Source organism: Scyliorhinus torazame, chromosome 30, assembly GCF_047496885.1.
Source record: "Scyliorhinus torazame isolate Kashiwa2021f chromosome 30, sScyTor2.1, whole genome shotgun sequence".
NCBI lineage: Eukaryota > Metazoa > Chordata > Chondrichthyes > Carcharhiniformes > Scyliorhinidae > Scyliorhinus > Scyliorhinus torazame.
In genome coordinates, this window is record NC_092736.1 from 32,457,942 (window position 1) to 32,472,078 (window position 14,137).

At 55.0% G+C, this 14,137-nt stretch overlaps 2 protein-coding genes across 2 annotated transcripts in view; one reads left to right on the top strand and one right to left on the bottom strand.

Moving 5' to 3' along the window:
- The window catches only part of anxa2b (annexin A2b), a 316,940-nt gene that overhangs the window by 274,051 nt on the left and 28,752 nt on the right, over nucleotides 1-14,137 (bottom strand). The window lies entirely within an intron of this gene.
- The window catches only part of LOC140404253 (little elongation complex subunit 2-like), an 88,799-nt gene that overhangs the window by 67,641 nt on the left and 7,021 nt on the right, over nucleotides 1-14,137 (top strand). The window contains exons 9-10 of the mRNA XM_072492585.1: nucleotides 189-1,095; nucleotides 10,823-10,999. Of these exons, the coding sequence (XP_072348686.1) occupies nucleotides 189-1,095; nucleotides 10,823-10,999 (1,084 nt within the window). The remainder of the gene's footprint in view (nucleotides 1-188; nucleotides 1,096-10,822; nucleotides 11,000-14,137) is intronic.

The following is a 14,137-nucleotide window of genomic DNA, read 5'->3' on the forward strand; positions in this document are numbered from 1 at the left end:
GACACTTTGGAGAACAGCCCTGCATGAGGTATTCCACGTGGCACAGTGACATGCCCCAATAGGATTGAAGCATCTGTTTGGTGTTTGTTTACAAATGAAAAGATTGTCTTTTTCATGAAGTCAGTGTATGTGCTAATTGTATAAATTGTTCCCAGTCACAGTGCCTGTTTTCTTCCCGTTAAATATAGGACTTCCAGTCCTGTGAGCACCAAAGAAATCTCAGCACCCATGAAAGCAAAGACTTTGATCTCGCTGCTGACTTTAGTGAACTGGAGACATTTGGATCAATTGGTCACGGTTCGGGAACCCAAAAGAGCGCGGATGCTCGTAAACGCGCCTCATTTTCCAGTCCGCCCCCAAGGTGTCCTGCAAGAGTGGACGATGGGAAGGAGGACGTTACTGAGGGGAAATCAAATTCCTTGGAGATAACCAAAAAAATCATGCAGGAGAAACGACTTAACGTCAGACAGTCCAAAGATGACCAGGGTGGCGGATCGACCGCCGAAGAGAGTACTGATTGTGAGGGAGGGTGCAAGTCAGATCAACAGGAGACTGACTCCAAGGACAAGGGAAGCGGTGAAGGAGGCAGCGATACATTGCTGGACACAGATTTGGACAAAGTGGCCTTCGTTAAGGAGTTGGTTTCAAAAAGGGCTGGCAACGTGGTTGACAGCGATTCTGATGGTGAGCGGCTGGTGATTGACACAAGTGACATGGAAAGCACTGTGAAATCAGTCCCGAGCGATTCGGGATCCGCCCGGGGTCCCAAAGACGATATCCCAGACACCCCTCGATCGCCATCTCCTGAACCAGTCGCGCCCAGCAGCCAAGCACAGAAACCATCTGGCCCAAGGCGAAAAAGAAAGGCGGCTAAACCCCTCTCGGAGGAGCTTGACCCGGTTGGGCAGATTCTGAAAATGCAGTGTGAACTGTTAAAGCCAAGTTGCAAACGTCCGGTGGATCAGCTGCGAATCACCCAAGAGCAGAACTCTCCGCGCGTCAACCCAACCGACAGTAATCCCACCGCCAAGCACAGCGCCACTTCATTCAAGAATGTACCCGGCTCTTGGCACACGCCACCCCAGAACACGAAACGTAAGAACAGCAATGTCCTTTGCGTTAAATCTATTTCTTTGAGTTTATCTTTAAAGTATTACATTTAATGTAGCATTAAGGAGGAAGAGGAACTTCATGACGTTAATTCTATCTGCCGATTGGCAATTTCTAGTGTCCCTGCTCTCTCAGAACAGGCAAAGCAGTTTGTTAATTCGCTGTTGAGATCTTGTGTTGTACATGAGGAGTCCAGAGACTGGATCTTGGCGGACAAGTACACAGGTCCCTAAAGGCAGCACTTCCAAGTAGACAAGGTTGTTAAGAAATCATATGGAATACTCTCCTTCATTGGTATAGAATATAAAAGTAAGTCTATAATATTGGAATTGTATAAAACACTGGTGAGGCCACAACTGGAGTATTGCGTGCAGTTCTGGTCACCACATTACAGGAAGGACGTTATTGCTCTGGAGAGAGTGCAGAGGAGGTTTACAAGAATGTTGCCAGGGCTAGAAAAGTGTAGCTACGAGAAGAGATTAGATAGCTTCTTTGGAACAAAGAAGGCTGAGGGGTGACTTGATTGAGGTGTAAACAATTATGAGGGATGTGATAGAACAAAGAACAAAGAAACGTACAGCACAGGAAGGCCCTTCTACCCTCCAAGCCTGTGCCGACCATGCTGCCCGACTAAACTACAATCTTCTACACTTCCTGGGTCCGTATCCCTCTATTCCCATCCTATTCATGTATTTGTCAAGATGCCCTTTAAATGTCACTATCGTCCCTGCTTCCACCACCTCCTCCAGCAGCGAGTTCCAGGCACCCACTACCCTCTGTGTAAAAAAACTTGCCTCGTACATCTCCTCTAAACCTTACCCCTCGCACCTTAAACCTACGCCCCCCCTAGTAATTGACCCCTCTACCCTGGGAAAAAACCTCTGACTATCCACACCGTCTATGCCCCTCAATTTTGTAGACCTCTATCAGGTCGCCCCTCAACCTCCATCGTTCCAGTGAGAACAAACCGAGTTTATTCAACCGTTCCTCATAGCTAATGCCCTCCATACCAGGCAACATCCTGGTAAGTCACTTATGCACCTTCTCTAAAGCCTCCACATCCTTCTGGTAGTGTGGCGACCAGAATTGAACACTATACTCCCAGGTGTGGCCTAACCCGTAACAGCCTCCCCGAACAGGTGCCGGCATGTGGCGACAAGGGGCTTTTCACAGTAACTTCATTGAAGCCTATTTGTGACAATAAGTGAATTTCATTTCACTAAGGTTCTATACGGCTGCAACATGACTTGCCAATTCTTATACTCAATGCCCTGGCCAATGAAGGCTAGCATGCCGTATGCCTTCTTGACTACCTTCTCCACCTGTGTTGCCCCTTTTAGTGACCTGTGGACCTGTACACCTAGATCTCTCTGACTGTCAATACTCTTGAGGGTTCTACCAATCACTGTATATTCCCTACCTGCATTAGACCTTCCAAAATGCATTACCTCACATTTTTCCGGATTGAACTCCATCTGTCATCTCTCCGCCCAAGTCTCCAAACAATCTAAATCCTGCTGTATCCTCTGACAGTCCTCATCGCGATCCGCAATTCCACCAACCTTTGTGTCGTCTGCAAACTTACTATTTAGACCAGTTACATTTTCCTCCGAATCATTTATATATACTACGAAAAGCAAAGGTCCCAACACTGATCCCTGCAGAACACCACTAGTCACTGCCCTCCAATTAGAAAAGCATCCTTCCATTGCTACTCTCTGCCTTCTATGACCTAGCCAGTTCTGTATCCATCTTGCCAGCTCACCCCTGATCCCGTGTGACTTCGCGTTTTGTACCAGTCTGCCTTGAGGGACCTTGTCAAAGGCCTTACTGAAGTCCATATAGACAACATCCACTGCTCTACCATGCTGCCTCTCACTAATACGTCCATTTGCTTCCAAATGGAAGTAGATCCTGTCTCGAAGAATTCTCTCCAGTAATTTCCCTACCACTGACGCAAGGCTCACCGGCCTGTAGTTCCCTGGATTATCCTTGCTACTCTTAAACAAAGGAACAACATTGGCTATTCTCCAGTCCTCCGGGGCATCACCTGAAGACAGTGAGGATCTAAAGATTTCTGTCAAGGCCTCAGCAATTTCCTCTCTAGCCTCCTTCAGTGTCCTGGGGTAGATCCCATCAGGCCCTGGAGACTTATCTACCTTAATATTTTTCACAAAGTATTCATTTAGTACCTCGCCCATTTCCTCTGCCTCCACACATAGATTCCCTTGCCTGTCCTTCAGTGGGCCAACCCTTTCCCTGGCTACCCTCTTGCTTTTTATGTACGTGCAAAAAGCCTTGGGATTTTCCTTAACCCTATTTGCCAATGACTTTTCGTGACCACTTTTAGCCCTCCTGACTCCTTGCTTAAGTTCCTTCCTACTTTCCTTCGATTCAACACCGGCTTCATCTGTTCCCAGCCTTTTAGCCCTGACATATGCCTCCTTTTCCTTTTTGATGAGGCCTACAATAACTCTCGTTATCCAAGGTTCCCAAAATTTGCCGTATTTATTCTTCTTCCGCACAGGAACATGCCGGTCCTGAATTCCTTTCAACTGACATTTGAAAGCCTCCCACGTGTCAGATGTTGATTTACCCTCAAACATCCGCCCCCAGTCTAGGTTCTTCAGTTTCCACCTAATATTGTTATAATTAGCCCTCCCCCAATTTAGCACATTCACCCTCGGACCACTCTTATCCTTGTCCACCAGCACTTTAAAACATACTGAATTGTGGTCACTGTTCCCGAAATGCTCCCCTTCTGAGACTTCTACCACCTGGCCAGGCTCATTCCCCAATACCAGGTCCAGTACAGCCACTTCCCTAGTTGGACTGTCTACATATTGTTTTAAGAAGCCCTCCTGGATGCTCCTTACAAACTCCGCCCCGTCTAAGCCTCTGGCACTAAGTGAGTCCCAGTCAATATTGGGGAAGTTGAAGTCTCCCATCACAACAACCCTGTTGCTTTTACTCCTTTCCAAAATCTGTCTACCTATCTGCTCCTCTATCTCCCGCTGGCTGTTGGGAGGCCTGTAGTAAACCCCCAACATTGTGACTGCACCCTTATTCCTGATCTCTACCCATATAGCCTCGCTGCCCTCTGAGGTGTCCTACCGTAGTACAGCTGTGATATTCTCCCTAACTGTTGATTCCCAAATTTCTTTCTCCGTCAGTCTGGCCTCAATAAAAGTCGAGATGGATTCGCACGTAAAAAGAAGTTATTTTATTTAGCTTGCAAGCTTAATTCATCTCACAGAAACATAAGAGACATCCAGTCTCCTACATCCCAGAAAGCGAATGAACAAAGAGACAAAGGGATCTCTGCAAATCAATTCAAATGGTATCAAGTTTCACATACTCGACGCCCATAGGTCAGCCTATATCCCTCCTGACCTGTTTGATCTATTCTGATTGGCTCACTTCCAATCCCTTTCTCTGGCCCCTATCAATGCAGCATCACTCTCATAGACACACCTCTTCTTGCTTTTTCCATGCGGTCTCAAATCCCTTTGTCTCTATCTGCCAGAATCAAAGTGGCTTATTTCTACATTACATTAACTAATATCTCTAAAGTAACTATTTTATATCACATTCGTCATAACCAGTAGCTCAACTCTGCCACCCCTTTTACATCCCCCTCTATCCCACCTGAAAGATCTAAATCCTGGAACGTTTAGTTGCCAATCCTGCCCTTCCCTCAACCAGGTCTCTGTCATGGCAACAACCTCATAGTTCCAAGTTCTAATCCAAGCTCTAAGTTCATCTGCCTTACCTTTATACTTCTTGCATTAAAACATATGCACTTCAGACCACCAGACCCGCTGTTTTCGGCAACATCTCCCTGTCTGCTCTTTCTCAGAGCCATACTGGCTCTATTCCCTAGTTCTCCCTCAAATGTTTTCACCTTCTGACCTATTGCTCCGGTGCCCACCCCCCTGCCATACTAGTTTAAACCCTCCCGTGTGACACTAGCAAACCTCGCGGCCAGGATATTTATGCCTCTTCAGTTTAGATGCAAACCGTCCTTCTTATACAGGTCACACCTGCCCCGGAAGAGCTCCCAGTGGTCCAGATAACGGAAACCCTCCCTCCTACACCAGCTGTTTAGTCACGTATTTAGCTGCTCTTTCTTCCTATTTCTAGCCTCACTGGCACGTGGCACAGGGAGTAATCCCGAGATTATAACCCTAGAGGTCCTGTCTTTTAACTTTCTGCCTAGCTCCCTGAACTCCTGCTGCAGGACCTTATGCCCCTTCCTGCCTATGTCGTTAGTACCAATATGTACAACAACCTCTGCCTGTTTGCCCTCCCCCTTCAGGATGCCTGTTACCCGTTCGGAGACATCCTGGACGCTGGCACCAGGGAGGCAACATACCATCCTGGAGTGTCGTTCACGTCCATAGAAGCGCCTATCTGTGCCCCTGACTATTGCTCTTCCGCGATTTGACCCTCCCTGCTGAACATCAGAGCCAGCCGTGGTGCCACTGCTCTGGCTGCTGCTGTTTTCCCCTGATAGGCTATCCCTCCCAACAGTATCCAAAGGGGTATACCTGTTCGAGAGGGGGACAACCACAGGGGATTCCTGCACTGACTGACTGCCCCTCCTGGTGGTCACCCATCTCTCTGCCTGCACCTTGTGTGTGTGGCCACGTCTCTATAGCTCCTATCTATGACGCTTTCCGCCACCTGCATGCTCCTAAGTGCATCCAATTGATGCTCCAACCGAACCACACGGTTTGTGAGGAGCTGCCATTGGTTACACTGAACCACGCGGTCTGTGAGGAGCTGCCATTGGTTACACTGAACCACGCGGTCTGTGAGGAGCTGCCATTGGTTACACTGAACCACGCGGTCTGTGAGGAGCTGCCATTGGTTACACTGAACCACGCGGTCTGTGAGGAGCTGCCATTGATTCCACAAAGATAGAGCAGGCAGGATAAAATTGTTCCCTTGGTGGAGAATTCTAGAACCGGGGACATAGAACAAAGAACAAAGAAAATTACAGCACAGGAACAGGCCCATCGGCCCTCCCAGCCTGCGCCGATCCAGATCCTTTATCTAAACCTATCTTCTATTTGCCAAGAATCTACTTCCCTCTATTCCCCGTCCGTTCATATATCTGTCTAGATGCATCTTATATGATGCTATCATACCCACCTCTACCACCTCCGCTGGCAAAGTGTTCCAGGCACTCACCACCCTCTGCGTAAAAAACTTTCCACGCACATCTCCCTTAAACTTTCCCCCTCTCACCTTGAAATCGTGACCCCTTGTAATTGACACCCCCACTCTTGGAAAAAGCTTGTTGCTATCCACCCTGTCCATACCCCTCATAATTTTGTAGACCTCAATCAGGTCCCCCCTCAACCTCCGTCTTTCCAACGAAAACAATCCTAATCTACTCAACCTTTCTTCATAGCTAACACCCTACATACCAGGCAACATCCTGGTGAACCTCCTCTGCACCCTCTCTAAAGCATCCACATCCCTCTGGTAATGTGGCGACCAGAACTGCACACAGTATTCCAAATGTGGCCTAACCAAAGTCCTATACAACTGTAACATGACCTGCCGACTCTTGTACTCAATACCCCGTCCGATGAAGTAAAGCATGCTGTATGCCTTCTTGACCACTCTATCGACCTGCGTTGCCACCTTCAGGGTACAATGGACCTGAACTCCCAGATCTCTCTGTACATCAATTTTCCCCAGGACTCTTCCATTGACCTTATAGTCCGCTCTTGAATTAGATCTTCCAAAATGCATCACCTCACATTTGCCTGGATTGAACTCCATCTGCCATTTCTCTGCCCAACTCTCCAATCTATCTATATTTTGCTGTATTCTTTGACAGTCCTCCTCGCTATCTGCAACTCCACCAATCTTAGTATCATCTGCAAACTTGCTAATCAGACCACCTATACCTTCGCCCAGATCATTTATGTATATCACAAACAACAGTGGTCTGAGCACGGATCCCTGTGGAACACCACTAGTCACCTTTCTCCATTTTGAGACACCTGTTGCCCAGCCAGTTCTTTATCCATCTAGCTAGTACACCCTGAACTCCATACGACTTCACTTTTTCCATCAACCTGCCATGGGAAACTTTATCAAACGCCTTACTGAAGTCCATGTATATGACATGTACAGCCCTTCCCTCATCAATTAACTTTGTCACTTCCTCAAATAATTCTATTAGGTTTGTAAGACATGACCTTCCCTGCACAAAACCATGCTGCCTATCACTGATAAGTCTATTTTCTTACATATGTGAATAGACCCTATCCCTCAGTATCTTCAATAGTTTGCTTACCACTGACGTCAAGCTCACAGGTCTATAATTCCCTGGATTATCCCTGCTACCTTTCTTAAACAAAGGGACAACATTAGCAATTCTCCAGTCCTCCGGGACCTCTCCCGTGCTCAAGGATGCTGCAAAGATATCTGTTAAGGCCCCAGCTATTTCGTCCCTCGCTTCCCTCAGTAACCTGGGATAGATCCCATCCGGACCTGGGGACTGGTCCACATTAATGCCTTTTAGAATACCCAAAACTTCCCCCTTCCTTATGCCGACTTGACCGAGAGTATTTAAACATCCATCCCTAACCTCAACATCCGTCATGTCCATCTCCTTGGTGAATACCGATGCAAAGTACTCATTAAGAATCTCACCCATTTCCTCTGACTCCACGCATAAATTCCCTCTTTTGTCTTTGAGTGGGCCAATCCTTTCTCTAGTTACCCTCTTGCTCTTTATATACGAATAACAGGCTTTGGGACTTTCCTTAACCCTGTTAGCCAAAGATATTTCATGACTCCTTTTAGCCCTCTTTATTGCGCGTTTGAGATTTGTCCTACTTTCCCGTTATTCCTCCAAAGCTTCATCAGTTTTAAGTCGCCTAGATCTTATGTATGCTTCCTTTTTCATCTTAGCTAGCCTCACAATTCCACCCGTCATCCATGGTTCCCTAATCTTGCCATTTCTTTCCCTCATTTTCACAGGGACATGTCTGTCCTGCACTCTAATCAACCTTTCCTTAAAAGACTCCCACAATTTAAATGTGGATTTATCCTTAACCAGCTGCTCCCAGTCCACATTCCCTAGCTCCTGACGAATTTTGTTCTACTTGGCCTTTCCCCAATTTAGTACTCTTCCTTTAGGACCACTCTCGTCCTTGTCCATGAGTATTCTAAAACTTACGGAATTGTGATCGCTATTTCCAAAGTAATCACCGACTGAAACTTCAACCACCTGGGCAGGATCATTCCCCAATACCAGGTCCAGTATGGCCCTTTCCCGAGTTGGACTATTTACATACTGCTCTAAAAAAACTCTCCTAGATGCTCCTTACAAATTCTGCTCCATCTACGCCTCCAACACTACATGAGTCCCATTCAATGTCGGGGAAGTTAAAATCTCCCATCACGACCACCCAATTGCTCCTACATTTTTCTATAATCTGTCTACATATTTGTACCTCTACTTCACGCTCGCTTTTGGGAGGCCTGTAGTAAAGTCCCAATAATATTACTGCACCCTTCCTACTTCTTAGCTCTACCCATATTGTCTCAGTGCTCGAATCCTCCATTGTGCCCTCCTTAATCACAGCTGTGATATCACCTCTGACCAGTAATGCAACTCCTCCACCCCTTTTACCTCCCTCTCTATCCCTCCTGAAGCATCTATACCCTGGGATATTTAGTTGCCAATCTTGCCCTTCCCTCAACCAAGTCTCAGTAATACCAATAACATCATATTCCCAGGTACTAATCCAAGCCCTAAGTTCATCTGCCTTACCTGCTACACTTCTCGCATTAAAACAAATGCACCTCAGACCACCTGTCCCTTTGCGTTCATCATCTCTTCCCTGTCTACTCTTCCCCTTAGTTACAATGAGTTTATTATCTAGTACCTTACTGGCTTTAGTTGCTGCCTCTTTACTGACCTCTAACTTCCTAATCTGGTTCCCATCCCCCTGCCACATTAGTTTAAAACCATAGATTAAAGATGAGTGTCAAAAGGTGTATACAATAATCTTTATTATTGTCACAAGTAGGCTTGCATTAACACTGCAATGAAGTTACTGTGAAAACCCCCTAGTCGCCACACTCCGGTGCCTGTTCAGGTACACAGAGGGGAAAGTCAGAATGTTCAACTTACCGAACAAGCACGTCTTTTGGGACTTGTGGGAGGAAACCGAACCGCCCGGAGGAAACCCACGCAGACACGGGGAGAACATGCGGACTCAGCACAGACAGTGGCCAAAGTGGGAATCGAACCCTGGACCCTGGCGCTGTGAAGCAACAGTGCTAACCATTGTGCTACTATGTAGAGGGGACATGAGGAAGAACTTTTTTTACGCAGAGGGTAGTGGGAGTCTGGAGTTCGCTGCCTGAGTTGGTGGTGAAGGCAGAGACCCTAAACTCTTAAAAAGCACCTGGATTTGCTGTAAACTGCAGGGCTCTGGGCCGGGTGCAGGAAGGTGGGATTAGAAAGGCCACCTGGGTGTCCTCGGGCTGGCTCAGACAAAGAACAGGAACAGGCCCTTCGGTCCTCGAATCTACCCGTCAAAACTAAAACCTCCTGCACTGGGGTCGATATTCCCATCCTATTCATGTATTTGTCAAGACTGCCCTTAAACATCACTATTGTAACTGCTTCCACCAGCTCCCCCCGGCAGCGAGTTCCAGGCTCCCACTACCCTCTCTGTAAAAAAGACTTCCCTTGTACATCTCATAGATTTATCATAGAATTTACAGTGCAGAAGGAGGCCATTCGGCCCATCGAGTCTGCACCGGCTCTTGGAAAGAGCACCCTACCCAAGGTCCACACCTCCACCCTATCCCCATAACCCAGTAACCCCACCCAACAGTAAAGGCAATTTGGGACACCAAGGGCAATTTATCATGGCCAATCCACCTAACCTGCACATCTTTGGACTGTGGGAGGAAACCGGAGCACCCGGAGGAAACCCACGCACACACGGGGAGGATGTGCAGACTCCGCACAGACAGTGGCCCAAGTCGGAATCGAACCTGGGACCCTGGAGCTGTGAAGCAATTGTGCTATCCACAATGCTACCGTGCTGCCCTAAACTCTCCTCTAAACTTTGCCCCTCCCACGTTAAATCTATGTCCCCTAGTAATTGACTTTTCCTCTCTGGTGGGAAAAGCATCCGACTATCCACTCTGTCCATTCAACTCATAATTTTGTAGAATTCCATCAGGTCGCTCCTCAACCTCTTTCGATCCAGTGAGAACAAACCGAGTTTATTCAACCGCTCCTCATAGCTAATGCTCTCCATACCAGGCAACATTCTGGTAAATCTCTTCTGCACCCTCTCTAAAGCCTCCACATCCTTCTGGCAGTGTGGCGACCAGAATTGAACACTATACTCCAAGTGTGGCCTAACTAAGGTTCTATACAGCTGCAACATGACTTGCTAATTTTTATACTCGATGCCCCGGCCAATGAAGGCAAGCATGCCCAATGCCTTCTTGACTACCTTCTCCACCTGCGTTGCCACTTTCAGTGACCTGTGGGCCTGTATGCAAGATGGGCTGAATGGCCTCCTGTGCTGTAACGTTGGTGTGGTTCCAAGATTTTAATACTCAGTCCAGTTAAGTCAGAATAATCAGCTGGCAGCATCAAACACTACCTGACTAAATAAAGCAAGCTGATCAGTCCTGTGATTTGTTCCCTTTTTAGGTCTCCTCTCAGAGGAGCTATTGAACTGCAGTGAAGCTCAGTCTGATTACACTGCTCCTCCAGCCGGGAATATCACCTATAAACTCTTCAGCTTGTCTGATCTTCTCTTGCTCGTACGTGGTAGCGTTCACAAAAACACAGATCAGACCACGCTCAAACAAATCGGTCACAAAGAAGGTGAGTGCTTCAGTTGTCACCATGGTATTGTCCTTATTTATTTATATGCAAGAGTCTGGGACACGCATGTCGTGCCCCTGCGCGGGCCAGGCTGCACTGTCTCTCTGTCTGTCTGTCTGTCTCTGTGTCTGTCTGTCTCTGTCTCCCGCGTCGGTCTGCATCTGTGTCCCACTCTTGTGTGTCCCACTCTTGTGTGTCCCACTCTTGTGTGTCCCCCTCTCTGCGCGCGCCCCCCCCTCTCTGCGCGCGCCCCCCCTCTCTGGCGCGCCCCCCCTCTCTGCGCGCGCCCCCCCTCTCTGCGCGCGCCCCCCCCTCTCTGCGCGCGCCCCCCCTCTCTGCGCGCGCCCCCCCCTCTCTGCGCGCGCGCCCCCCCCTCTCTGCGCGCGCCCCCCCTCTCTGCGCGCGCCCGCCCCCTCTCTGCGCGCGCCCCCCCCTCTCTGCGCGCGCCCCCCCTCTCTGCGCGCGCCCCCCCTCTCTGCGCGCGCCCCCCCTCTCTGCGCGCGCCCCCCTCTCTGCGCGCGCCCCCCCCCTCTCTGCGCGCGCCCCCCCCTCTCTGCGCGCGCCCCCCTCTGCGGGCCCCCCTCTCTGCGCGCGCCCCCCCTCTCTGCGCGCGCCCCCCCTCTCTGCGGCCCCTCTGCGCGCGCCCCCCTCTCTGCGCGCGCCCCCCCTCTCTGCGCGCGCCCCCCCTCTCTGCGCGCGCCCCCCCTCTCTGCGCGCGCCCCCCCTCTCTGCGCGCGCCCCCCCTCTCTGGGCGCGCGCCCCCCCTCTCTGCGCGCGCCCCCCTCTCTGCGCGCGCCCCCCCCTCTCTGCGCGCGCCCCCCCTCTCTGCGCGCGCCCCCCCTCTCTGCGCGCGCCCCCCCTCTCTGCGCGCGCCCCCCTCTCTGCGCGCGCCCCCCTCTCTGCGCGCGCCCCCCCTCTCTGCGCGCGCCCCCCCTCTCTGCGCGCGCCCCCCTCTCTGCGCGCGCCCCCCTCTCTGCGCGCGCCCCCCCTCTCTGCGCGCGCCCCCCCTCTCTGCGCGCGCCCCCCCTCTCTGGCGCGCCCCCCCTCTCTGGCGCGCGCGCCCCCCCTCTCTGCGCGCGCCCCCCCTCTCTGCGCGCGCCCCCCCTCTCTGCGCGCGCCCCCCCTCTCTGCGCGCGCCCCCCCTCTCTGCGCGCGCCCCCCCTCTCTGCGCGCGCCCCCCCTCTCTGCGCGCGCCCCCCCTCTCTGCGCGCGCCCCCCCTCTCTGCGCGCGCCCCCCCTCTCTGCGCGCGCCCCCCCTCTCTGCGCGCGCCCCCCTCTGCGCGGCCCCCCTCTCTGCGCGCGCCCCCCCCTCTCTGCGCGCGCCCCCCCCTCTCTGCGCGCGCCCCCCCTCTCTGCGCGCGCCCCCCCTCTCTGCGCGCGCCCCCCTCTCTGCGCGCGCCCCCCCTCTCTGCGCGCGCCCCCCCTCTCTGCGCGCGCCCCCCCTCTCTGCGCGCGCCCCCCCTCTCTGCGCGCGCCCCCCCTCTCTGCGCGCGCCCCCTCTTGCGGCGCCCCCCTCTCTGCGCGCGCCCCCCCTCTCTGCGCGCGCCCCCCCTCTCTGCGCGCGCCCCCCCTCTCTGCGCGCGCCCCCCTCTCTGCGCGCGCCCCCCCTCTCTGCGCGCGCCCCCCCTCTCTGCGCGCGCCCCCCCTCTCTGCGCGCGCCCCCCCTCTCTGCGCGCGCCCCCCCTCTCTGCGCGCGCCCCCCCTCTCTGCGCGCGCCCCCCCTCTCTGCGCGCGCCCCCCCTCTCTGCGCGCGCCCCCCCTCTCTGCGCGCGCCCCCCCTCTCTGCGCGCGCCCCCCCTCTCTGCGCGCGCGCCCCCCCTCTCTGCGCGCGCCCCCCCTCTCTGCGCGCGCCCCCCTCTCTGCGCGCGCCCCCCCTCTCTGCGCGCGCCCCCCCTCTCTGCGCGCGCCCCCCCTCTCTGCGCGCGCCCCCCCTCTCTGCGCGCGCCCCCCCTCTCTGCGCGCGCCCCCCCCTCTCTGCGCGCGCCCCCCCTCTCTGCGCGCGCCCCCCCTCTCTGCGCGCGCCCCCCCTCTCTGCGCGCGGCCCCCCCTCTCTGCGCGCGCCCCCCCTCTCTGCGCGCGCCCCCCCTCTCTGCGCGCGCCCCCCCCTCTCTGCGCGCGCCCCCCCCTCTCTGCGCGCGCCCCCCCTCTCTGCGCGCGCCCCCCCCTCTCTGCGCGCGCCCCCCCTCTCTGCGCGCGCCCCCCCTCTCTGCGCACTGGGCGCCCCCCTCTCTGCGCGCGCCCCCCCCTCTCTGCGCGCGCCCCCCCTCTCTGCGCGCGCCCCCCCCTCTCTGCGCGCGCCCCCCTCTCTGCGCGCGCCCCCCCTCTCTGCGCGCGCCCCCCCTCTCTGCGCGCGCCCCCCCTCTCTGCGCGCGCGCCCCCCCTCTCTGCGCGCGCCCCCCCTCTCTGCGCGCGCCCCCCCTCTCTGCGCGCGCCCCCCCTCTCTGCGCGCGCCCCCCCTCTCTGCGCGCGCCCCCCCTCTCTGCGCGCGCCCCCCCTCTCTGCGCGCGCCCCCCCTCTCTGCGCGCGCCCCCCCCTCTCTGCGCGCGCCCCCCCTCTCTGCGCGCGCCCCCCCCTCTCTGCGCGCGCCCCCCCCTCTCTGCGCGCGCCCCCCCTCTCTGCGCGCGCCCCCCCTCTCTGCGCGCGCCCCCCCTCTGCGCGCGCCCCCCCTCTCTGCGCGCGCCCCCCCTCTCTGCGCGCGCCCCCCCTCTCTGCGCGCGCCCCCCCTCTCTGCGCGCGCCCCCCCTCTCTGCGCGCGCCCCCCCTCTCTGCGCGCGCCCCCCCTCTCTGCGCGCGCCCCCCCTCTCTGCGCGCGCCCCCCCTCTCTGCGCGCGCCCCCCCTCTCTGCGCGCGCCCCCCCTCTCTGCGCGCGCCCCCCCCTCTCTGCGCGCGCCCCCCCTCTCTGCGCGCGCCCCCCCTCTCTGCGCGCGCCCCCCCTCTCTGCGCGCGCCCCCCCTCTCTGCGCGCGCCCCCCCTCTCTGCGCGCGCCCCCCCTCTCTGCGCGCGCCCCCCCTCTCTGCGCGCTGCCCCCCCTCTCTGCGCGCGCCCCCCCTCTCTGCGCGCCGCTCCCCCCTCTCTGCGCGCGCCCCCCCCCTCTCTGCGCGCGCCCCCCCCTCTGCGCGCAGCCCCCCCCTCTCTGCG